The following is a 26526-nucleotide window of genomic DNA, read 5'->3' as shown; positions in this document are numbered from 1 at the left end:
CACAGACCGAACACGATAGAATAGGCATGTGTAGCCTCATGTGATACAGGGTCGCAGGCCGCTTATGAATGTAGTCTTGGATTTGTGATACGCCAATCTGGGGCGGAGTCACACAGATGATTAATAAATGCTACATTTTTTGCTCTGCGTTCTGGGGGCGGCAACCTTGCTGCCAGGAGATAACCCCGCCTTCCCCCCACCTAGTTTGGAGATAATCCAGCCCCAATTCTAAGATTGTATAAATCTGGGGCCAGCAGAGCCCGCATTGTCCTTCATCATTTCATCTGCTAAAGAAGAGCTTCGAGCATGCGTTCCACAGGAGGACCGAACGCATGCATTTTTCCAAGGACTCTTAATGCTCATTTAAACTGGACTCTTTTTCTTCATTCTCCAAATGGACTGCTCAGCCGTAACTAAAGTAAGAACTTTCTGATTTTATCCCTTTTATTTTTAAGCTTTGTGTGTATATGTTAATTAGTGTATATAAATGTATGTAATGCATTTTTGTTATTAAACGTTTAAAAATTCGTTTAGCGGTTAAGACCTGTTGCTGAACATACACAATCGTACCTATTCTCCTGAAACCGCTACCCTGTGTTTAATAGAAGTGTACATGTATAACCCGTATGCGTGAACCCGGCTCAGATATTCAGATCTGACCCAGATTCCTGCATACTGCAAGGGGTTAACAGAGCGTTCTCAAAGTATTAGCATAAGTACAGTAGCGGGCTGTGTAACCCGCTTGGTGGCAGATCTTTGAATTGTATGTGTGTGGTGAATCCTTTGGCGTCCGAACGCCCTCCGCTAGTCAGTTCATCAACTTGCGAAGTCAGGTTATGCTTCGTGATGAGCAAAATGACAGTGTGAGAGGATTTCTGACTCGATTAATTGGCCCGTCCGCGGACCGGCCCTTGCAGTCTGTGACAAACTAGGCTTTCATTGTATGGCAATTTTTCCCTCAAACAATTTTGTTTTCTATGCATTTTATTAGGAAAAAGAGGAAAAAAATAGAAAAGAAACACATCATTTCTCAGTTTTACCAATTCCGGTTTAAAAATAAAAAGCATTACTGTAGATAAAAAAACACTAATTTTGTTCAGCTATTTCTACCATTTATCACAAAACTTAGATTTATGTTCCTGTCACAATTTATGGTGAAGATATTTGATTCTGAATGAATGCTACAGAGTGTATTTTTCACTATGAACTGAGCAAATGAAAGTATTTTTAATGGTCAAAATCAATCTTCTTGGGTTATGGAACATATAATCCCTTTCCCCAATTAGTGCTGCATCAGATAGTGCTGGAGGTGTGCATAGGAACAAGCCCAATCCTGCACAGCACTGCTTCAGCTACAGGACGTATATCTACGTCCTTGTGACTTAGATTAAGTCACATCAGATGTAGAATATACTGTAGCGGTGGATAAAGTGGTTAATTTAATGTCAGTAATATCAAACGTTAGTAAAAAAAAAAAAAAGTTCAGTCAGTAAAATGTTTTGATCTTTGTCAGGTAAAAAAAAATGTTGGTTGGCAACACTGGCCCTAATGCCTAACCCGATAGCAAGATAATAATACCGGTGAACTGGTAATTAATGAAGCACAAACCCCAAAAGGGGGAGCAGCTGAACCAATGATCAATGTGCACAAATTATAGGAATCAACTTCTCAAAGTGCATATCAATTTTATTGTTCCAAAGTACATAGAAAAACCCCCATACCCAACTCCCTCCCGGCTCCCCCCTAAAAACAATGCCAACTTCAAGAGGAGCGCTCCTTGCATACCTCACTCCACACTCATACACACACTGTCCTTGGCCAGGGATTAAGGTGATTTGAATTGCTGGAAACAGCGTGACTAATGGAATCACAGTTCTTCATGTGAGAACCAGTCCTTTAATTACAGCACAGCTAACACTGTTCTTCTGCAATGCTGCTTGGAACAACCTCAATCCACATAAGGATCTGCTCCTTGTAACCATATCCAAGACATGTCCTGCTTGTACTGCGCTATCACAGCGTGATCACGCTCGCATTTATTTCAAACAGTGTCCTTTCAATTCAACGCTGCCGGGCAGCACTCACCACCTCTTCATTCCTCGTGCTCATCCACCTTAAGGTCCAAACAGGCTTGTATCTGCGAAGTCCCACAGTATACGCTGCCACACTTGCTGGTACTGTGGATCACGGGGAAGTCTTCCCTGGCCGGCCAGAATTATCTGCACGAGCGGACGGGAGGACGCCGAGCTTCCATGCTCACTCCCAGACGGCTAGTAGCCACGCCTGCATACGCGTTACGCCCACTACGTCATGTGGGCTTCCTCAGTGCCAGTGCTGTGGATCTAGAGAGGGGGCGTTTCACAGCCCTTTTTATCATCATACTACCCTCCTAACCGGCGGCTTATACGTTCACTCCTCTTGAAGTTGGCATTGTTTTTAGGGGGGAGGGAGTTGAGTATGGGGGTTTTTCTATGTACCTTGGAACAATAAAATTGATATGCACTTTGAGAAGTGGATTCCTATAATTTGTCCCCATGCCTAACCCGCCATGCTGGTTCCTATCCTTAACCATGGTATTCAGTGGGATTGTTGTAGCCGCGATTTTTGAAGGATATAAGCAGTATTTGGTGTGTAGGGAAAATGTAGCGCATAATTTTCTTGAGAACATATTAACAAAATGTTACTAGAGACTAAAAAATGATGGGAAAGTATTGCCGAAAATTATAGCAATATAGACGCAATGTTAATAATAGAAAATACAGATGAGAAGTTGATGGGAAAATATAGCTAAAAATTATAGCAGCAAAATATAGGCAATTTATTTCTGGGGAAAGCATAGCCGCATAATTTTGGTTGAAAATATATAGCTGAAAAAAGAGCAGGCACCTAAATATAGCCGATATAAAATAACGGCCGCTCTTTTCACTGCTTATAGCCATTAATCAAAGCTAATAACATTGAAATTATAGAAGCCCCTTTTTACCCAGGCAGCCCTGGCGTCCTTTTCAACAGATACCGATTCTGCACAGAGAACTAATTGATCCAGTTCCTAAAGGAATACGAAAATGGAAAATGTTGGCAATATTTAATCTAATTTTTCTTTCCCATCCCCTTGTTATATCAGAATAGATAGCAATGTGCATATCCTCGCATTCACCAACCCCACCTCACCACTGCCCATAGCTTTAAAAGTCTCTCAACTCCTCTATTCGTTCTTCACACCTCTTGCCATAGACGGGGTAAAAATAATTGCTGAAATGAAGAGAAAATAATGTAGAAGGATTATGGTAAGAATTGACAAAAAAATTAAATCCATCTCCCTATCACTTCATTATGTGAATGTTGCTGGAACTAGTGTAACAATTTTTGAATGTAACTGAAAAGTTGTACGGTAATTACATAGCGGGAAAGAAATTTGAGGATCAAATCGATCCTTACTTTTGCCCAAAACTGTCTAGATGCAAAAGCTGTGACGGCAGTGGCGTAGCAATAGGGGTTGCAGAGGTTGTGACCGCATCGGGGCCCCATGGGGCCCTCCCTTAGACACAGTATTAGCTCTCTATTGGTCCTGTGCTGGTAATAATAATAGTTGTAATCATTAACAAGCTGTTCCCCATCCCCTTTTTGCACCTCTGACACTGTGGTTGACTTTGGCAGGTTTTGGTGCGCCGTATCAATTGTTATGTAAACAGTGCTTGTGGGGGCCCAATGTAAAACTTGCACCGGGGCCCATAGCTCCTTAGCTACGCCCCTGTGTGACGGAGCTGATTATGTCTGGTGAATATATCTGGTGATGCTCAGATGGCTAATACAGGTGGTCACCAGGGTGATTCCTTATGAGTAGCTTGGAAAGCTGTCATGCCATGTATACTGCATCTAAAATGTATTCCATGCAGCTTAAAGGGAACCTAAACTGAAAAGGGATATGGATTTTTCCTTTTAAAATAGTACCAGTTGCTGCTGATCTTGTGTCTCTAATATGTTCAGCCACAGCCCCTGAACAAGCATGCAGATCAGGTGCTCTGAGTGAAGTCAGAGTGGATTCGCCTCATGCTTGTTTCAGGTGTGTGATTTGGACACAACTGCAGCCAAAGAGATCAGCAGGACTGCCAGGCAACTGGTATTGTTTAAAAGGAAACCTCTTTTTATATCATATTTCTCCTAAATCTGACAGTGAACACAAAAAAAACAGGATAGGAAGGCTAAATATCTAATTTCTTATTAGATATTTTTTTTCAGTTAAAATGGAGTTTCATCCCACTGTTGTATACCCTTTAGCACTTCCTATATTATATCACATTGAACTGAGTTGACCTTTCATCTGTTTTTTTTATTTTATTTTTTCTAATACTGTGCTAACAGTGCTATTCATTTTACTTCTATTACCACTACAGGATTCCAGGGAACAGCAGAACCTGCAAAATTACAGAGATGATGGTTACCCAGTAAGTTTCTTCTTCGAGGTCCTATTGCAAAAAATTAATTAGTTTTTAGAGTCACTAAACACAAATTACAGGCTGGATTGTGTAAATAAAAGCGGATTAGTGGAATGTGGATGCCAAGTTGACATGTTCTTAACCCACTTACCGCAAACCTGTGTAAAATAAAAAACGTACCTAGTCATGTAAAAACATGTCCAGATACAAAGAGGGACAATATTTGACTGCTGTGTGCCTTCTTGTGCCAGCAAGAATAAAATCATTTGATTTAAAAACAATAAAAATGGGTGGGGGGGGTAAGGGTAATGGTGGACTTTACCTCCCCACAGCAAAGTCTTCATATAGATATTGGTGCAATGATATTTATTTTATTTTACTCCTAAGCAAAGGTAGGGGGGTTGCAACGCATTTCACAGGTCAACAGCCCGCTTCATCAGGCAAAAATATTGGGAGCAGACTTATTCTGTCGAAAAATAAGCCACAACACCTCACATATTTCCACACCAACCCACCATTAACCAAACTTACTACACCATAGTGGGCTCCCGAGGCTTGTCCCTTTTGTTTTTATTTTCTTTTGAATCCATGTTTGAAATCTCTGATTTCTAAGTCTGGTAACAGGAAGTGGAAGCGTGTGTTATGTATACATTTTTCTTCCTCCATGTACGAGAGAATGAACTTTGGTTCCTCTGGATTGCTTGTCTTCTCGCTTCCAACTATTATTTTACAATGGTGGCTTGAAAATGAAACAAGGGATGTGTCTGGCTGTGAGCAGGGCTGGTTTTCGGTGCAATGGCCCCCTGGAGAAAAATGGGGTGCCCAGTAGCGTTCCTACAATAGGGCGCAGGGGGGCGTGGCGCACCGGGTGACAGCCAGCCAGGGGGGTGTCGCCACGACCCCCCATTCACCCGCAGCAGGGGAAGAGCAGCGCTAGAAGGAGGGGTGACAGGGATAGCGGCGGGGAGGGGGGAAAGATCCCCCCCCTCCCTCACCTGGGTCCCCTCCTTCCGCCTCTCTTCCCCTCCAAATGACAGCGGGGGCAGCGGGCAACTTAGAGTAAGGGCGGACGGGCAGAGACTACTCACTTTACGTCTGGCTGCGTTCCAGCAGCTGGAACGCTGGGTCGCCGTCACATGCCTCTTCTTCGCCTCCAATTCTGTGACACGCATTGGAGGCGGAGAAGAGGCACGTGACGGCGACGGAGCGCTCCAGCTGCTGGAACGCAGCCAGACGTAAAGTGAGTAGTCTCTGCCCGCCCGCCCGCCCTTACTCTAAGTTGCCCGCTGCCCCCGCTGTCATTTGGAGGGGAAGAGAGGCGGAAGGAGGGGACCCAGTTGAGGGAGGGGGGGATCTTTCTCCCCTCCCCGCCGCTATCCCTGTCACCCCTCCTTCCAGCGCTGCTTCCCCCCTCCTGGAGCAGCTATACTGGGGGCAACTAAACTAGCTATAATGGGGGCATCTATACTAGCTATACTGGGGGCAGCTATACTGGGGGCAACTAAACTAGCTATACTGGGGGCAGCTATACTGGGGGCTACTATACTGGGGGCATCTATACTGGGGGCAACTATACTGGGGGCAACTAAACTAGCTATACTGGGGGCATCTATACTGGGAGCATCTATACTAGCTATACTGGGGGCAACTAAACTAGCTATACTGGGGGCTACTATACTGGGGGCATCTATACTGGGGGCAACTATACTGGGGGCAACTAAACTAGCTATACTGGGGGCATCTATACTAGCTATACTGGGGGCAACTAAACTAGCTATACTGGGAGCATCTATACTAGCTATACTGGGGGCAGCTATACTAGCTATACTGGGGCAACTATACCAGCTATACTGGGGGCAACTATACTAGCTATACTGGGGGCAGCTATACTGGGGGCAACTATACTAGCTATACTGGGGACAACTATACTGGGGCAACTAAACTAGCTATACTGGGGGCAACTATACTATCTATACTGGGGCAGCTCTGGGGGCAACTATACTATCTATACTGGGGGCAACTATACTATCTATACTGGGGGCAACTATACTAGCTATACTGGGGGCAACTATACTAGCTTCACTGGGGCAGCTATACTGGGGGCAACTATACTAGCTAATACTTTAAATTACAGTTAGCTCCGCCCTCATGTGGTCATGACCACGCCCCATTTTTTCCCCGGTTGTGGCCACGCCCATTTTTTTAAAGGGGGGGGTGTCTTTTAATACCCAGCACCAGGTGCCAAATGCCCTAGGTACGCCACTGGTGCCCTGTAAGACAATTCTCAATGCATCCACTACAGGAATTAGGAGTCACTTATGTCATTGATTGGTCACCATCCCAAGAGAACCTAACTAACGCAGTTATAATTTTTCCTTGCAGGAATTAATGCCCAATGTGCGGTTCTACCGAAATGAGATACCTTTTCAACCTAACGGTCAGTCCTGAGGAAAGGTTTTATATGACCAGGCTTCTTGCATGTGTATTTACAGGCAAAATGTATTTCTTTTTTATATAAATGCTGCATTTATTTATTTATTATTATTAGTATTTTTTCTGCTTCTTTTATCCTGTTGTGGACTGTGTGGCTCTGGCCCCATAAGAATCTAAACGTTTTTTTATTTTTTACTCTATGCCCACTATGATTGGTTCACAGCAATCATAGGGTCAGGAGCCAATGAAATCGACTTCTGTCCGTCACAGGGAAGTGCGATCATGGCACAAGCAATCGGAACTGGTCTGTTGAAATCTACGTCCTGGCAGAGATAAGTGATTGCAGACAGGGCGTACATGACGCAGCAGGCTGCATCCGGAATAGGTTAAAGCGGACCTGAACAGAAAACTTCCTCTCTGCTCTAAATATAAGCAGCAGCATAATATCCTTTAAAGAAAAACATTCCTTTGTTACAGCTGATACCAATCATGTGATAAAGCTGCAGTGTTTCTACGTCCTTCTTTCATGGAAGCAGACATAGGGTTAACATTCTGGATTCAGTATTAACATTTACAAAATAGCTGCTCATTGGAGGCAGCCAGCTGACACAGCTGAGAGATCAAATTACAGTGGTGATTAGTCACAGATGAGTGGGGAATTAGACAGGCTACACTCTTTCAATACATACAGGGTACATTTATTCTGTTTTCTTCTGTCTTGTGCAAGAGTTCAGGTCCACTTTAAAGGATACACACATCAATACAGTTACCTATTTGTCCCACAAAGCCCATCAAAGCACTGATTAGGACTGTAAGCCTAGGATATCAGGTGCAATCAGGTCCACACTGGAGAGAAACTGTCACTTGAAAACCTAAAAGTTAATGCTTTCAGGCAGAAAAAGAAGAAACAGCCTAGTTATTTGTAAACTTGGCACTGTACATGCACATGTCTATCTCATCATGTCTCATGTTACCTCGAGTATGCTATAAGATCTCTATCTTGACATCCTAGTTAGGGGTCCAGATTGTGCAAGGTTTAAAGCACCTTGGGGACTATGAGATCGATATCTATTATTAGATTAAGCATGAAATAAGAATAACATTTATATATTTTTTTTAAAAATCTTCTTTTAAAAGTTTCCAACTGCAAAATGTTAATGCACTTTCCCCAGCCAGCTGGTCAACTAAAGGTGGCCATACATCTGGCGACTTGGCGGATGATCGACCACACGATTCGATTATTATAATGGGATCGGATGAATACTGGTGCTGCCAAGAGCATGCGCGAACGATGATGCAACCAGTTTCAGCCTGAAATTGGTCACATGTATTGACCGGACATGCTGCAAGATGTAGGGCTGACTTGCTGGATTGGGTATGTGGCGGTAAAGGCGTGTGATATTGGGACGAGTGATGAACCAGACGGAAACCCCAGCGCTGCCGCCCCTAATTTAACATTTCCCCCCGGTGCAGTATACTTTACCTGTCTGTCGCTGGTTTTAAGCTCCTGTCTGCATATAGGCAAAAAAAAGGGTATTCCGCTACACCGAGGCTGAGTAAAAACTTTTCTTCAACTTTATTAGCACATCAGTAAACACATACAAAGCTGACGTGTATCGGAGCTCTAAGAGGCTCCTTAATCATAGCCAGCATACACAAATCCATCACAAGTTTAAGTAATCGAGTGCCCGCCCACAAAGGGCATGGCTACCCCTCTTAAAGAGACATATACAAATATTACATGTAAAAATATGGCAAAGCCATTATATAAAATTCAATAGCTTAAAAAACCAGAGATGACATGGTTAGGCATCAAAACTGTGTAATACATAATATATGATGTCCAAATAACAGAACACTGCAGACATCTGTGAAGATGAAAAGGAAAAAAAAGAGGGGGGGGGGACAATATAATATATTGTTTCATTTCAAATCTCTCACTTTTTGAGGTAGAAAAAATCTCCCGCGTTTTTTTTCTATCTCAAAAAGTGAGAGATTTGAAATGAAACCATACATTAACTGCAATTCTAGTAATGTTGTTTATCTCATCACCTGCCTTGCTTGTGGTCTGCAGTACGTGGGGTGTACTACCGTCCCCTGAGACAACATATCTCAGAGCACTACAGTGGACCAGGTAGGTGCCTTAGGAAAGAAACATATGTCACCCAGGTTTCCAGTGTATCAAAGCATTTTCTGAGGGAACACCAGGGTGTCATGGCTAGTTTTACTTTCCAAGGCATAGAAAGAGTGGCACTTTCACCTAGAGGAGGTGACCTATGCGGGTTATTGTTAAAACGGGAGGCTTTTTGGATATGGAAATTGGGAACACGTTTGCCCACAGAGTTGAATTCAAAAATGGACATCAGCCTAACCTATGATGTGAGAACATAACCTTTCTAGGGATATGAGAACATAACTTTTTGGGGATTATCCCCCGCCCCCCCCCCCCCCCACCCCCTTTTTTTCCTTTTCATCTTCACAGATGTCTGCAGTGTTCTGTTATTTGGACATCATATATTATGTATTACACAGTTTTGATAAATATGTGTCTGCTGCTTATACATTCTTGATGCCTAACCATGTCATCTCTGGTTTTTTAATCTATTGAATTTTATATAATGGCTTTGCCATATTTTAGTATACTGCACCGGGCATTGTGGGGGGGGGGTCACATTTTGCATTAGAGTGACAGCGCGGAGGCAGTGGATGCAGCATCACAGTGATTACCAAGAGATTTCATGCTGAAATCGATCTGCAATTGCCTGTGTTGTGTGGATAGGCAACAGATCTCTGTGGATCTCTGTGGCCCTAACTTCTGTGGTCATGAAGACCTTTGAGAAGAGTGGTCCTGTCCCTCATCAAGCACACCACACTGGACCGACTGGACCCACTCCAGTTCGCATACAGAGCAAACCGGTCCATTTACTACACCATTATTAACTGCTTGGAGTTTGTCACTGATCACATGGACAGGTCAGACTCGTATGCCAGAATCCTCCTCCTGGACTTCAGGTCGGCCTTCAATACCATCTGCCCACACGTTCTGCATGACAATCTTACGGAGCTCAATGTCCATCAAACTCTCAGTCTTTGGATCACAGACTTTCTCTTGAACAGGTCCAAGGTTGTTAAGTTGGGTGACATCACCTCCAGACCTAGAGTGACCAACACTGGGGCCCCGCAGGGCTGCGTCTGGTCGCCATTTCTGTTCTCTGGATACATGAATAACTGAGCATTTACAGCAAGGTCTGTCAAAATGATCAAATTTGCAGACAGCACCACAATTGTTGGCCTAGTCAGTAAGAGCGATGAGCAGGCTTACCACCGGGAGGTAGACAGTCTACAATTGGTGTAGAGAGAACAGGCTAGTCCTTAACAAAACCAAAACAGTCAAAATGATCATTGAATTCAGGAAGCATGCCCTTAACCCACCCCCGATTTATATTGATGGCTCCGAAGTCATAAGAGTACTGTGACGCCGGGCGACGCCCAGTCGTCCGAGGATTCGCGGCCGATTGTCCGATCGCAACCGTGATCGGAAAACTGACATTCTTTATTTTTAAAATAGAAGTTTTTCCTTCCTGCCTTCCCCCCCCCCTTTTGCCATGAGGGCTGAATGGGCCTGCGTTAGCATATGGCTAAAGCAACCTGGTTTAGCAAGAAATCCTGTTAAGGCTCCCGGAAAAGCTCTGGTGACACTAATGTGCTAATTGGGCAGAGCTGAAATACCAACAGAGTCTATTCAACAGGGGAAGCTAGCACAGCATGAGGTCTATTGACACCTACATTCCTCCCAGTCTTGACGGCACCGACTAAACTGAGTATGGAATGCATGGTGTTGATAACTTTGTCACATTTTGCAAATACCATCCATGGGAGGAATATGAAAATTACATAATTTTGTTTCCCTAATTCTGTAGAATATGGTGATACTAGACATAGCCAGGTAACCCGAGCAGGGGCTGAGATATGAATAATGGGGTCCCCGTGCGCCCCAAATATTGCAAGTTTGATGTCCTATGAACGTGTATTCTCAGCCCAATCTGAATATGAAATCGGTTTGCATGTGCGACAAAACCCCGGCGGGGTATGAAATTGGACATATTCTGTGGATGGCTGGAAGTTCCTCCCCTGAGAACTCACTGCCTGACACGCCCCTGGGCTGAGCTTGAGACTCCGCCCAGAAATGTCAGTGCTCAAAACTGATTGCATGAGGACCCCCAGCCAATTCCCCCACTTTCCATCATACCGAAAAGACTGCCACTGCTTGGGGAAATAGCAGTGGCCATCTTGCAGGCGGAGCAACGGCCATGTGGTTCGGCCATATTGCGAACTAACTGCAACAAAGGAACTTTGTCTTTTCCCGAACGGACTTTCCACAGAATCATAAGTATTCGTTCTTTTTATCCCTTTTTCTTTTATGTACTGTGTTATCACTGTCTCTCATCGTTTAATTGTTCACGATTGTCTGTATATATTAATTATTTATATTGTAACAAATAAAGGCTTTTTAAAAGGTCTTTACCTCTCAGTAAAACCTTCTATTCAGTATACACAGACGAGACCTAAACTTCCGAAGGGACGCTACTGTTTTGATAGATAGATAGGAATTGCACAGTTTTAACCGGTTGTTTGTTTCACAGGTCTATAGCCAGTTAGCAGTTATCTCTGGGCTGATAGAAAACAGAGATGGTGGCAAATCTACCCCTGGGTTGGAGTAAAAGTGTATTTTCGTAACCTCACAGGCTCCCTACTGCGTCGTGACGCTCAAACTCCGCCAATTCTACGCAGATTGCGTCCATAGCTCTCAATCTGTGTGCTAGAATCGGATCGGACGGTTTTGCGTGTTCACGGCCAGTGGGGCTCGTGTGACAGTGGTCGGCAGCGTTTGGGATCTGTGTGTGCTGATAGTATCTCAGGTAGGGCTATCGAATTAGCCCTATCGAGAAACGAACTAATTCGTTGGTAGTGACTGAGTGCAATATATTTTTCATATATACAGAGAGACTGTGTAACCAGTACCCCTCCCCTAAGTTTTCTTTTATTTGGCATGGAAATGTCCGGGAATTACAAGGTCATGGTCCTATCCGACCTGCAGAGTCTGTGCGAGGCGAGAGGCATGGACATCCGCGGCAAGAAACAGCAGGACCTGATAACGGACTTGTACCGATGGGATAGCCAGAATCTGCGGACGCTGGAGGTGTCCACTGTGGAGGACACCGGCTCATCTAACGCAAGTCGAGGGGAACCAGAGACTGAAGATCCTGTGCGTACCGAGGTTGAGCAACCCGCGGGCAATGCGGCAACAGATACGCAGGAGGCTGTCAGTGTGATCCCCGACCCCAGAACCCCTGAAAGTACTCGCCTGGAACCGGCCAGTACTGGACTGTCCAGTTATGTTGATCCAGTAATGCAGCAGGCATTGCAAAAGCTGATGGAAACTGATGTGGACAAGTACCTGCAGTACATGGCGGAGCAAAAGCGAGAGGAACGCCAATCTGCAGAGGCGCGGGAGAGACGACAGCATGAGCTGAACATGGCGAAAGTGCAGCAAGCCAGCCGGAGTTCAACGCCCAGCCTCCCTGCTGAAGGGACTGCCGCTCCAGTAAGTGCAAAATTTAAATTTGCTATTATCGAAAAAGACACTGACATTGACTTGTTTTTGAGGTCTTTCGAAAAGGCCTGCCGTCAGTATCGTCTGTCCCAAGACCAGTGGGCCAGACATCTGACACCCTTGCTGCGCTACAAAGCGCTTGATGCTTTCTCAGAGCTGCCTGTGGAAAAGGACAATGATTATACCGCTATAAAGGAGGCTATAATCACTAAGTACCAGCTGACGCCAGAAGCCTACCGGAAAAGGTTCAGGTCCTGGCAGAAAAAATCTACTGATTCTTATCAAGATGTGGTCAGCAGTCTGCTCACCACACTCCGCCAGTGGACGCTAGGCCTCACTAAAGGGTCTTACGGTGTCCTGGAGGACTTAATCGTCCTGGAGCAGTTTCTGAACATTTGCCCGGCTGATGTACGCCAGTTTGTGCTGGAGCGCCGACCGGCGTCAGCGACGGTCGCTGCAGACCTCGCTGAGACCTTTGCAACGACCAGGGTGCCGGAGACCCGCAGGACTGCCCCATCTAGCTGGAGAGGAGGTCAGTCCCACAATTTTGCAGACTCTCCTACCTCTGTGAGCCGTGCGCCCCAGAGGCCATCCAGCGCAGCTGCTGCGTCCAGGCCTGCAGTAACAGAGGGTATCACCTGTCACTTTTGCCGCAAGCCCGGACACATGAAGTTTAACTGCCCGGAGCGGAGGCAGACCGCGCCAGCTCCTGCACCACCTACACCTCGCCCACGGCAACTGCCGCCAGCCAGCGCACCCCAGCCGGGAGCACCCAACAACGTCATGTTCGCAGGTGGGAGAGGGATCCACTCCGCTACGAGCAACCACCAGCTGGTTACAGTGAACGACCAGCTTGTTACCGGTTTCCGCGACACTGGAGCGGATGTCACCCTGGTGCGTGCGCACCTGGCCCTGACGGAAAATATCCTCCCTGACAAATACCTTACCCTCACTGGAGTGGGGGGCACTCTTTCTCGCATTCCCCAGGCTCGGGTGTCCATCGATTGGGGGGTGGGGGTTCAAGAGAAGGTTGTTGGGGTCCTGGACCAACTGCCGGTCCCAGTTTTGTTGGGGACCGACCTGGGCAAGCTTGTGTCCTATTATGAACCTGCCCCAAGCCCCTCAGACTGCCAGGAGGGAGACGGACTCTCCGCCCACACTAAGGTACTTTGCACCAAGGGGCAAGAACAGGGGGGAGGTGGGTTGAATGTGCCCAGTCCAGGGGTACCGAGTCCAATAGTACCTGTGTCACAGGTACCTGTGTTTGATATACCGATTGTTTGTGATGGAAATGTTGTTGTACCTGTCACTGTAATTCATGCATGCAGCCAGGATGTGAGTAATGCCAGTATGTGCCAGTCTGAAGGTGTACCTGTACTGGCAGTAACACGCAGCCGCGCTGCTCAGAACCTGGGCTCAGAGCAGGTGGAAGAGGTTCCGGCCTCCTCCCCCTCCTCTGACCACAGGGATGGTAGCCTTCAGCCACTAACTGCATATGCCACGGGCCAGCTGGCTGAGAGCGAGAGTGCTGCATTTGTGCAAGCACTCCAGACTGACCCTAGCCTCGAGGCACTCAGAAGGCAGGCTTCGGAGCCCCTCACGAATGAAGATACCTTCAAGGTATATTGGGAAGGTGGTAAGCTGTACAGCGAGCCTGTACAGCCCACCGAAGGTGAAACAAGTGTGGGTACCAAGTTGCTTGTGGTACCCAGTGCCTTCCGGGGGCATGTGCTGAAGTCCGCACATGACATTCCCCTGGCAGGGCACTTGGGAATCCACAAGACACTTGACCGTATCCAGGGTCATTTCTACTGGCCCAGGATGCGGATCGATGTGACCAACTATTGCCGCTCATGTACTGTTTGCCAAAAGGTAAAACGGGCTGGGAACCCCCGCAAGGCTCCCTTGTGTCCACTGCCAATCATAGGTGAGCCCTTTCACAGAGTGGCAGTCGACATAATTGGACCATTGCCCACTCCCAGCAGCAGTGGCAAAAGGTACATCCTGACGGTGGTGGATTACGCCACCCGCTATCCTGAGGCCATGGCGCTTTCCTCCCTGAGGGCGGACAAGGTAGCAGACGCGCTACTTAACATTTTCTCCCGAGTCGGGTTCCCTGCGGAGATGCTCTCCGATCAGGGATCCCAGTTTATGTCCGAACTCATGGAGGCCCTGTGCAAAAAGATACACATGACGCACATTGTCTCCAGTCCCTACCACCCGCAGACCAATGGACTGTGTGAACGGTTCAACGGGACGCTGAAGCAAATGCTGACCACGTTTGTTGAGTCGCAAGGTGGGGACTGGGAACGATACCTGCCTCATCTGTTGTTTGCGTACAGGGAGGTGCCGCAGGAGTCAACCGGGTTTTCCCCGTTTGAACTCCTGTATGGGAGGAATGTCCGAGGACCCTTACAATTGATGCGGGAGACATGGGAGGGCAAGGGCGACCCCACTGATGTCTCCGTGGTCGATTACGTCCTCAAGTTCAGGGACAAAATGGAGTCCCTGTCCGCAGTAGTGACCAACAACCTGGCCCAGGCTCAGGCCAAACAAAAAGCATGGTACGACCGCACTGCTGGAGAGCGGTCATTTGATGTGGGTGACAAGGTATATGCCCTTCTTCCCGTGAGGCAGAACAAGCTGCAAGCAGCCTGGGAGGGGCCTTTTACTGTAGTGCAGCGGTTAAACCCTCTGACGTATCTAGTGAACATGGGGGGCAGGAAGCAGAAGAGCTTTCATGTAAACATGCTGAAGGCCCACCATGACAGGACCCAGTATGCGCTGCCAGTGTGCAGCCGGTTAGAGCAGGGAGAGGCAGACCCCCTGTTAGACCTGCTGGCTGACGTACGAGATGTGGACGGCGACCTAAACGTCAATCCACAGCTCGCCTCAGCCCAGCAAGAGCAGTTACAGAAGGTGCTGGGCCAGTACCAGCACACCTTCTCCGGTATCCCGGGGCGGACCAGTATGGCGGTGCATGGGGTAGATACAGGTACCCATCCCCCCATCAGGCAGTCCGCTTACCGTGTCTCTCCCGAGGTACAGGCGGACATGCAGAAGGAGGTGAGGGAGATGCTGGAGTTAGGGGTGGTTCAAAAGTCCAGTAGTGCCTGGGCAGCCCCTGTTGTCCTGGTCCCCAAGAAGGACCAGACAACTCGGTTCTGCGTAGACTACAGGAAACTGAACGCCATCACCACTACAGACGCCTACCCCATGCCTCGCATTGATGAGCTGCTAGATACACTGGCATCAGCCAGGTACCTATCAATCATGGATCTGAGCCGGGGGTATTGGCAGATACCACTTGCACCTGACGCGAGGCAAAAGTCGGCCTTCATCACCCCGTTCGGCCTCTTCGAGTTCACGATGATGCCCTTTGGGATGAAGAACGCCCCTGCCACGTTTCAGCGGGCCGTGAACGACCTGCTAGAGGGAATGCAAGGGTTCGCTGTAGCGTATCTGGATGACATTGCGGTGTTCAGCCCCACCTGGGAAGAACACCTCAAACACCTGTCCCAGGTACTAGAGAGGCTGGCCATGGCCAATCTGACGGTTAAACCGAGTAAGTGTCAGATTGGCATGACCGAGGTGCAGTACTTAGGTCACCGGGTGGGGGGTAACACCCTGAAACCTGACACGGGAAAGGTGGACGCCATCCTGGCATGGCCTCGACCTATCACGAAAAAGCAGGTCCAGGCGTTCCTGGGGACCGCCGGCTACTATAGGAAATTTGTTCCCGCCTATAGTACACTGGCGAAGCCCCTGACCGATGCCACTAGCAAGAAGCACCCCAAGGTTGTTAGCTGGACCCCCGCTTGCGAGAATGCCTTCCAGGCCTTGAAGCAGGCCCTCGCAAGCGCCCCTGTGCTTCAGGCCCCAGACTTCAGTCGTCGGTTTGTGGTGCAAACCGATGCCTCTGACTACGGTCTCGGCGCAGTCCTCAGCCAGGTGGATGGAAAGGGGGATGAACACCCTATCCTCTACCTGAGCCGGAAGCTCCTGCCCCGAGAGGTAGCCTACTCCACAACTGAAAAGGAGTGCCTGGCGATCGTGTGGGCCCTACAGAAACTGCAGCCGTATCTGTACGGCCGCTCCTTCACGATCGTCACTGATCACAATCCCCTGAGTTGGCTAAACCGTACTGCTGGAACCAACGGCAAGCTCCTACGGTGGAGCCTGTCATTGCAGCAGTACGACTTTACGATCCAACACAAAGCAGGCAGCCGACACCAAAACGCTGATGGGCTGTCGCGGTGTCAGGGGGAACCCGACCCAACAGCGCCAATAGCTGCTACGGAAGGCGTCCTGTTGACACCTCCCTGAGCAGAGCTCGGGAAGGGGGAGGTGTGACGCCGGGCGACGCCCAGTCGTCCGAGGATTCGCGGCCGATTGTCCGATCGCAACCGTGATCGGAAAACTGACATTCTTTATTTTTAAAATAGAAGTTTTTCCTTCCTGCCTTCCCCCCCCCCTTTTGCCATGAGGGCTGAATGGGCCTGCGTTAGCATATGGCTAAAGCAACCTGGTTTAGCAAGAAATCCTGTTAAGGCTCCCGGAAAAGCTCTGGTGACACTAATGTGCTAATTGGGCAGAGCTGAAATACCAACAGAGTCTATTCAACAGGGGAAGCTAGCACAGCATGAGGTCTATTGACACCTACATTCCTCCCAGTCTTGACGGCACCGACTAAACTGAGTATGGAATGCATGGTGTTGATAACTTTGTCACATTTTGCAAATACCATCCATGGGAGGAATATGAAAATTACATAATTTTGTTTCCCTAATTCTGTAGAATATGGTGATACTAGACATAGCCAGGTAACCCGAGCAGGGGCTGAGATATGAATAATGGGGTCCCCGTGCGCCCCAAATATTGCAAGTTTGATGTCCTATGAACGTGTATTCTCAGCCCAATCTGAATATGAAATCGGTTTGCATGTGCGACAAAACCCCGGCGGGGTATGAAATTGGACATATTCTGTGGATGGCTGGAAGTTCCTCCCCTGAGAACTCACTGCCTGACACGCCCCTGGGCTGAGCTTGAGACTCCGCCCAGAAATGTCAGTGCTCAAAACTGATTGCATGAGGACCCCCAGCCAATTCCCCCACTTTCCATCATACCGAAAAGACTGCCACTGCTTGGGGAAATAGCAGTGGCCATCTTGCAGGCGGAGCAACGGCCATGTGGTTCGGCCATATTGCGAACTAACTGCAACAAAGGAACTTTGTCTTTTCCCGAACGGACTTTCCACAGAATCATAAGTATTCGTTCTTTTTATCCCTTTTTCTTTTATGTACTGTGTTATCACTGTCTCTCATCGTTTAATTGTTCACGATTGTCTGTATATATTAATTATTTATATTGTAACAAATAAAGGCTTTTTAAAAGGTCTTTACCTCTCAGTAAAACCTTCTATTCAGTATACACAGACGAGACCTAAACTTCCGAAGGGACGCTACTGTTTTGATAGATAGATAGGAATTGCACAGTTTTAACCGGTTGTTTGTTTCACAGGTCTATAGCCAGTTAGCAGTTATCTCTGGGCTGATAGAAAACAGAGATGGTGGCAAATCTACCCCTGGGTTGGAGTAAAAGTGTATTTTCGTAACCTCACAGGCTCCCTACTGCGTCGTGACGCTCAAACTCCGCCAATTCTACGCAGATTGCGTCCATAGCTCTCAATCTGTGTGCTAGAATCGGATCGGACGGTTTTGCGTGTTCACGGCCAGTGGGGCTCGTGTGACAAGTACCCAGTGTCTGTCTCCAGGGCACAACCATCTCTGATGACCTGACCTGGAGGTCCTACACCATCTCAACTCAAAATAAGGCGCAACAACGACTCTTTTTCCTTCGCCAACTAAAGAAGTTTGGTATAGCTCAGGAACTCCTGAAGTCCTTCTACTCCACCACCATTAATTCGGTCCTCCGCTCGTCCATCCTGGTCTGGTATGCTGGCTCTTCCACCAGCGACAGGTACAAAATTCAGAGGGTCATCAGCTCAGAGAGAATTAACGGGAGACCCCTTTTCCCTTTAGACCTCATCTACAACACCAGACTGCACTCTAGAGCAATGAAAATTGCTGGCGAAAGCTCCCACCCAGGCCATAGCCTTTTCAGTTGGCTCAAATTGGGCCGGAGGCTCTGTACCATTCTCGCCAGGACCACGGGGCTTAGGAACACTTTTTTCTCTGGAGCCGTTAGACTCTTAAACTCTGCCCATGCAACCCGCTCCCCTGCGGTCCCTCTCCCTTAGGCCTGCTTGACTGCCTTCTGATTACGGTCATCATTGCACTGTTCACTGTTCTCTGTCTTGCTGTAGGTTGTAATAATATTACTGTTTTACCTTTTTGTAACATGTTGTTTCTGTAACTCTGTGTTGTTTCTATTTCCTTTGTTGTATCACTTTCTTGTGCTAAATCCAATTCTGGGCATGACCCAGTCGTGCCTGGTGAAATAAAATTTGATTCTGATTCAATCAGCGAGAGATCTGCCTCAGTAAAATTATGTTAAGGAGCCCATACATCAGAAGATCTATGGGCACTTTAACTTATTTTACTGAGTCTGTAGAAAACCAGACAAGCAGATTATTTGCATTACAACTTAACAGACAAAAGGGTTATTCTTAAGGTAGCCATACACTGGTCGATTTGCCATTAGATTCGACCAACAGATCCCTCTCTGATCGAATCTGATCAGAGAAGGATCGTATGGCTGCCTTTACTGCAAACAGATTGTGAATCGATTTCAGCATGAAACCGTTCACAACCTGTGGTGGTGGTGGTGGTGCTGCTGCCGACGCTACCCCCCCCCCCCCCGCATACATTACCTGCTCCGCCGGCGCAATTCCCCAGGTCTCCGCTGTCTTCTTCTCCGCTCTGGTCTGGTCTCCGGGTCCGGCATGCTTCACTTCTTCCTGTCTGGGGGAAGTTTAAACAGTAGAGCGCCCTCTACTGTTTAAACTTCCTGCCAGGAAGCATGCCGGACCCGGAGACCAGACCAGAGCGGAGAAGACAGCGGAGTCCTGGGGAGTCGCGCCGGCGGAGCAGGTAATGTATTGTAGCTGTATTGCGTCGGTCGTCGGGCACTCGAACGCCGCTAGCGACGCGCTCCCTACCCGCGGGCGATCGACAGTAATTTCCCGCACGGAGCGATCGACGGGATCGATCTATTTCAGGACGATATAGATCGAAATTTAGCGTGTAGCGTGAACGATGTGACAGCAGATTCGATCCCAGTAAACGAATCTGCTGTCGATCGGCGGGGAATCGGCCTAGTGTATGGCCAGCTTAAAACTCAAAAGGATGCTGACGAAAGTTGTAAATCACAAAAGAGGGCGTGAAAAGGTTTTACATAATCTACATACCACAACTTACAAAACTTGCAGATCACAAAAGAAAATTGAGGACAATAGATCAGCTCAACAGTCTATCAATCTTATTATACACAATGATGATTTCTGTAGTCTTTTTGGACAGCTGTAAATTTGTCCATTTGCTTTTGTCATATACAGGAACACTTATAGAATTACTGCACTACTATTGGAAGGATGATTACTATGAGCTAGAAATGAACCACAACTACATCCAATGGTGAGTCCACAACAGCAGCCATACGTTAGAATCATACCCTAGCTCCTTATGGAAGAGTCCAGAGTACTCCTATGCTCGGGCCCCTCTATATGTTATCTCATTAGGCTTCCCAGCGACCCACAGGTGCCAAAGTGAAATAGAATAATTACAAACAGTTTAATAAAGAGGCAGTAAACTCCTCAATGATCACTCTGTGATTGGAAATAAATTACTTTTATTGGGTCAAACAGGCATGGTCGGAATAGCCCATTTCCGTTTCCGGCACAATTCCGCATTCCGTCATATAGAAATTCCGTTACCGTTACATTCCGACGGTATACCGGGGCAGTTCCGCGGAATTCCGACTTATACGGAATTCCGTCGGAAAAATTTTAAAATCTCTCTCTCCTCCTCCTCCTCCTCTCCATCCATCCATCCATCCATCCATTGCAGTAGGGAATTGCAGATTTTCAAAACAGCTTATATACCATAGCTGGGATTTGAACCCAGAACCTAGTGTGTAGTAGGTATCTGTCTTAACCTCTAGACCATGACCCACACTACATGCTAAAGCTGGCGGTAGCATAAACCATACTTCCATTATGATCAATTCGATAGAAAAAGTAGCATGATTAAGGATTTGTACTTTTTGAAAAGCATGCTTATATACCATAGCTGGGATTTGAACCCAGGACCTAGTGTGTAGTAGGTATCTGTCTTACCCTCTAGACCATGAACCACACTGCATGGTAGTAGGTATCTGTCTTACCCACGAGTAAGGCTGAGGCTGGAGAGGCTGCAGCCTCAGGGTGCAGTGTAGGAGGGGGTGCACAATTCATTCAGCTGTCATTCCCAATTGTGTTTGAAGCAGAAAGAAATAAGAAAAGGTGATACATGGCAGCGACTGCAAGCCAGATAAGTAGAGATTAAGGTGTTGGGGGGGGGGGGGGGGGGGGCCCTGGGGCACCTCTTAGTGTAATAGCAATCAGTGTGTGACAGCTGGGGTGGGAGGGATGGGGGGGCGCACTTTGCTGTCTCAGCCTTGGGTGCTGAAGGACCTTGTCCCACCTCTGACCACACTACATGCTAAAGCCTGGCCCTGAGTGTGGTTGATGGTCTAGAGCAGTGGTCCTCAAACTAAGGCCCACGGGCCGAATGTGGCCCCCTAAGGCTTTCTTACCGGCCCCCCACACAGAAAATGTATTGCTTATAAATGCAGTCAGCTACATCTTTAAATATTGGTGGTCCACATATGGAATAGCAGTGCAGCACCCCCCATCCACATGGAAGCCAGAAAGCAGAAATTTTGCTGGTTTCCAATCAAATTCCACATCAGGTGACACTGCTGTCCAATTGGCTTGCAGATTGTCACCTGGGTATGCTTCACTGTCTGGTCCGCAAAGACTTCTACATCATTTTATGTTTACTCCGGCCCACCAGCGGTCTGAAGTATGTTGACCTGGTCTAGAGGGTAAGACAGATACCTACTACACACTAGGTCCTGGGTTCAAATCCCAGCTATGGTATATAAGCATGCTTTTCAAAAAGTACAAATCCTTAATCATGCTACTTTTTCTATCGAATTGATCATAATGGAAGTATGGTTTATGCTACCGCCAGCTTTAGCATGTAGTGTGGGTCATGGTCTAGAGGTTAAGACAGATACCTACTACACACTAGGTTCTGGGTTCAAATCCCAGCTATGGTATATAAGCGGTTTTGAAAATCTGCAATTCCCTACTGCGATGGATGGATGGATGGATGGATGGATGGGAGGAGGAGGAGGAGGAGGAGGAGGAGGAGGAGGAGGAGGAGGAGGAGGAGGAGGAGGAGGAGGAGGAGGGATTATAAAATTGGCCCACTACCTGCAGCAGCCCTGGCCCACTAGCCCATTACCTGCAGCAGCCCTGGCACACTGGCCCCATTACCTGCAGCAGCCCTGGCACACTGGCCCCATTACCTGCAGCAGCCCTGGCACACTGGCCCCATTACCTGCAGCAGCCCTGGCACACTGGCCCCATTACCTGCAGCAGCCCTGGCACACTGGCCCCATTACCTGCAGCAGCCCTGGCCCACTGGCCCCATTACCTGCAGAAGCCCTGGCACACTGGCCCCATTACCTGCAGCAGCCCTGGCACACTGGCCTATTACCTGCAGCAGCCCTGGCAACTTAACAGACAAAAGGGTTATTCTTAAGGTAGCCATACACTGGTCGATTTGCCATCAGCCCTGGAACACTGGCCTTATTACCTGCAGCAGCCCTGGCACACTGGCCCCATTACCTGCAGCAGCCCTGGCACATATGCAAGTGTGTTCATCACTACGTGGGCCATGAAGCCTATGGGATCTGGAGGCATATACTTGGTACTGTGCTGGTCTTCTGGCAAGCAACAGTGGATGTCTCCAGGGCTCCAGAGGAGAGCTGTGATGTGGCAGCCTGACTCCGCGGGTGGTCTTAGTGCTGGCTGGGAGTCGGCCCAGCATGGTGGTGTCGATGGCTGTGGTTGGCCAAAGGAGTGGAAGAGTTGAGCCTGAGGCAACAGGAATCCAGGGAGGAGAAGAGCTGGAGGGCTTCAGGGTCATTTCTGTGCCCCGTCGGATTGGCTTCAGAATTCCTGCACATTGCTAAGAGGGAGGAGGAGAGCCAGAGGGCTTCAGGGTCTGTGCGGTGTCCTGTCCTGGGCAGCAGTGAGAGCGGCAGCTGCAGGGATGACAGTCTGCGGGTCCGTGCAGTCAGGGGCGTAGCAATAGGGGGTGCAGAGGTAGCGACCGCACCGGGGCCCTTGGGCCAGAGGGGCCCCGAAGGGTCCACCCTCTATCACAGTATTAGCTCTCTATTGGTCCTGTGCTGGTAATAATCACTTCTATAGATGCTTTGAATAGTAGTAATCCTTAACACACTGTTCCCAATCCCCTTCTTGCACCTCTGACACTGTGGTTGTCCTTGGCAAGTTTTGGTGCGCTGTATCAATTGCTATGTATAAAGTTCTTGGGGGGGGCCCCATGTAAAACCTGCACCAGGGCCCACAGCTCCTTAGCTACGCCACTGCGTGCAGTGTCCCATCGCAAGCACCATCCTCCAACATACCACCAGCGTGCACCCGCGGACTTCTTCCCCTCTTCCCCCACTCTGCAGTTCCACTCAGGAGGATGATGCTTACGATGGGACACTGAACGGACCCGCAGACTGCCATCCCTACAGGTACCGCTCTCACTGCTGCCCAGGACAGGACACCGCACAGACCCTGCAGCCCTCCGGTTCTCCATCTCTCTCTTAGCGATGTGCAGGAATTGTGAAGCCAATCTGACGGGGCACCACACGGACCCTGCAGCCCTACTATGGAACATCGAACATCGGTAAGGAGCTGAGAGCTGCAGCAGTGACCCGATAATTGCCTCTCCACAGTGCCCTGCATAATCGCGCCAACTACCGCTCCAGACCCCATGCACAGGCCACTTGTAGATCTAATTTAGTCCCCTGACTTAAAACAGGAATTGAGCCGCAATTCTCGGCTGAATGCAGATGCTGGGCTTCAGATAGAGCTGCCGCAGGTATTGTGGGGTGGCAGACCTGACTGTATATTCGGACCATAAGACGCACTGACTCCCCCCCCCCCCCCCCCCACTTTGGGAGGGGAAAAGTGTGTCTTATGGTCCGAAATATACAGTATCTCTTTATGCCCCAGAAGCCAGGCTCACATTCAGAGCCGCTGGTATATAGCAAGCCTATAGCTTATACATTTTACAGAACGACACCAACCCAACATGCATACAGCCTGTTTCAAACTGTTGGTTCTCCTCAGTGCATGGCAAGGTTTGATATGGCTCTATTGGATAGGGCTTGGACCAGTGCTACAGAATACCCAGACAGCTCTGGTCCAAGAAAATAATCAAAATAATTTTGTTAAATAACTTTTCAGCACTTTTGTATTGAAAAAGTACCAAAAATAGGCGAAAAAGTACTAACAAAATTTTGACAAGGTTTGTTAGTGGATACAAGTAAATCAATATAGTTACTGTAATGCCTGGCTGATCTCCTGCTTTCTTTCAGCTGCTATGCCCCAATCTACCACCTCCTTCTTCACCCTATGTGCCGGTCCCCGCTTGAACGGGAGGTGAGGAAATAACACCTGCCCGACTTTGGTTACACCCAGACCTTGGAGGTGCAAGGCATAGCAGCTGAGGCCAAGAAAGCCAGAGTACCACCAGAACAAACAAGACTATGCAGCTAGGTGATGGAAGATCACCACAGGAGTTATGGACAAGGGAGCAAGATTGCCCAGAGCAACCGCAGCTCTAAGCTTCCGATAACCGCCACAAATAAACAAGACACAATGGTTGCTCAGGACGACCGCTGCCCTGAGCCTCTGGCTGAATAACAAGACATACAATAGACAGACAGATTGGTTGTCAGCGAACAAGACACACTGGTTGCTCAGGGCGACCGTAGCCCTGAGTGTCTGACTGAGTAACAAGACAGACAATAGAGAGACAGGCTGAATGCTTGCCAATCTAATCGCTGCCCCAGTGATAGCAAGCATCCACACTGACTTGGACAAGACAACAAGTAAGAGCATAACTAATAGCTACCGCAGCCTATAGTTACGTTCACAGGAACAGAACTAGCAGGATCAGACAGACAGAAGGATTGTTTGCCTAGCAATAGCAAACATCCACACTGACACAGACAAGACTAACAGGTAGGAGCAGAACTAATAGCAACCGCTGCTACAGTCACGTCCACAGGAACAGAGCAAGCAGGATAACTACCAGTCACAATGTGGTGAACGCAGTCTCCAATTAACAGGATAGTAAGACTTCACTGCACCCCTGCGGGTGCAGCGAACGTCCAGGCAGGCAAGGTAATGCAAAGCAAAGCAATACAAAAATACAACTTTCACAGCATGGACCCAGAAACAACTCAGGTAAGCTGTACGTTATGTCGGGCGAGGTCCGGAATGAGAGGCAGGCTTTTATATGGACATCAGCCAATGGAAACAGACATGCAAATTCCCACACAGCTGAATGGTAACCATGCAATCCTGTACTACACTGATTGAAGACTGCAAGCTGTCTGTGAATGGAAGGGATTCTCATTACAAATGCATGCCAGATTATGCAACCACATGCATGTAAGAAATCCAGAGCTGTCTGACTGCAGTTCAACTGCAGCAGGCCATAGGCGGATTCATGACAACATCCTGAGCTGCTCTGGACTGCAGAGCAGGCACGTGCAGAGGGGGGTGCTCTGGGTGCCCAGGTACCCCCCTTTTTAAAATCTTCAAAATTGGCCCCTCTGGTCGCGCAAAATAAGCCCAGCCCCGATTACAATCAGCCCCGCCCACCCGCAGGAAGCTCCACCCCCGCCTGGGACACTTTCAAGTTAAGAGGTCCAGACAGGAATCCTAGTGTGGCATACTGACCTTACCCTCCACCTAGGATCTATACTGACCTCTACCTCCCCCTCCCCAGCACCCACAGTGACCTCTCCCTCCACCTAGCAGCTACAGTGATTTCTCCCTCCACCTAGCAGCCACAGTGACCTCTCACTCCACCTAGCACCCACAGTGACTTCTCCCTCCCCCTAGCACCCACAGTGACCTCTCCCTCCACCTAGCAGCCACAGTGATTTCTCCCTCCCCAACACCCACAGTGACCTTTCCCTTCACCTAGCACCCACAATCACCTCTCCCTCCCCAGCTCGAGCAGTGATCCTGCCTACCCCAGCACCCACACTGACCTATCCCTCCCCCAGAACCCACAGTGATCTTTCCCTCCCCCAGAGGCTACCCTCCTGTCCCCTGAAGCACTCACAGGGACCTCTCCCAACACACAGCATCCACGACTACTCCCTCCTCCAGTTACATAGTTATTTTGGTTGAAAAAAGACATACGTCCATCGAGTTCAACCAGTACAAAGTACAACTCCAGCCTGCTCCTTCACATATCCCTGTTGATCCAGAGGAAGGCAAAAAAACCCTTACAAGGCAGTAACTACAATGACCTCTCCCAGCACCCACAGTGACCTCCCCTCCTCCAGCACCCATACTGACCTCTTCCTTCCACAGAACCCACACTGACCTCTTCCTTCCACAGAACCCACACTGACCTCTCCCTTCTTCAGCAACCACTCTGACCTCTACCTCCCCTAGCAGCAACTATGCCATTCATAGCAGTATCCACAGTGACCTGCCCTTCCCCCAGCACCCACACTGACCTCTACATCCCCCCGCAACCACACTGACCTCTACCTCCCCTAGCAGCAACTATGCCATTCATAGCACTACCCATAGTGACCTCCCATTCCCTACACCCACTGCAATCCTACCAATATTCAGCACCCTCATTATACTCAACCAGTAACCCCCACTATAGCAAGCACCCAGTACCTGCACCAAGTACCCTGCACCCAATACTCACATCCAGCCTCTATATGGTGCTTAGTACTTGCATCAAACAGCCACATGAC

The 26526-nt window shown here is 48.4% G+C and overlaps 1 protein-coding gene across 1 annotated transcript in view; it reads left to right on the top strand.

Moving 5' to 3' along the window:
- Window positions 1-26526, top strand: part of LOC137542565 (opioid growth factor receptor-like) — a 53513-nt gene that overhangs the window by 10836 nt on the left and 16151 nt on the right. Inside the window, exons 3-5 of the mRNA XM_068264587.1 lie at window positions 4395-4445; window positions 6819-6873; window positions 20000-20078. Of these exons, the coding sequence (XP_068120688.1) occupies window positions 4395-4445; window positions 6819-6873; window positions 20000-20078 (185 nt within the window). The remainder of the gene's footprint in view (window positions 1-4394; window positions 4446-6818; window positions 6874-19999; window positions 20079-26526) is intronic.

The sequence above is a fragment of the Hyperolius riggenbachi genome, chromosome 12 (assembly GCF_040937935.1).
Source record: "Hyperolius riggenbachi isolate aHypRig1 chromosome 12, aHypRig1.pri, whole genome shotgun sequence".
NCBI lineage: Eukaryota > Metazoa > Chordata > Amphibia > Anura > Hyperoliidae > Hyperolius > Hyperolius riggenbachi.
This window is presented reverse-complemented; position numbering and strand designations above follow the sequence as displayed.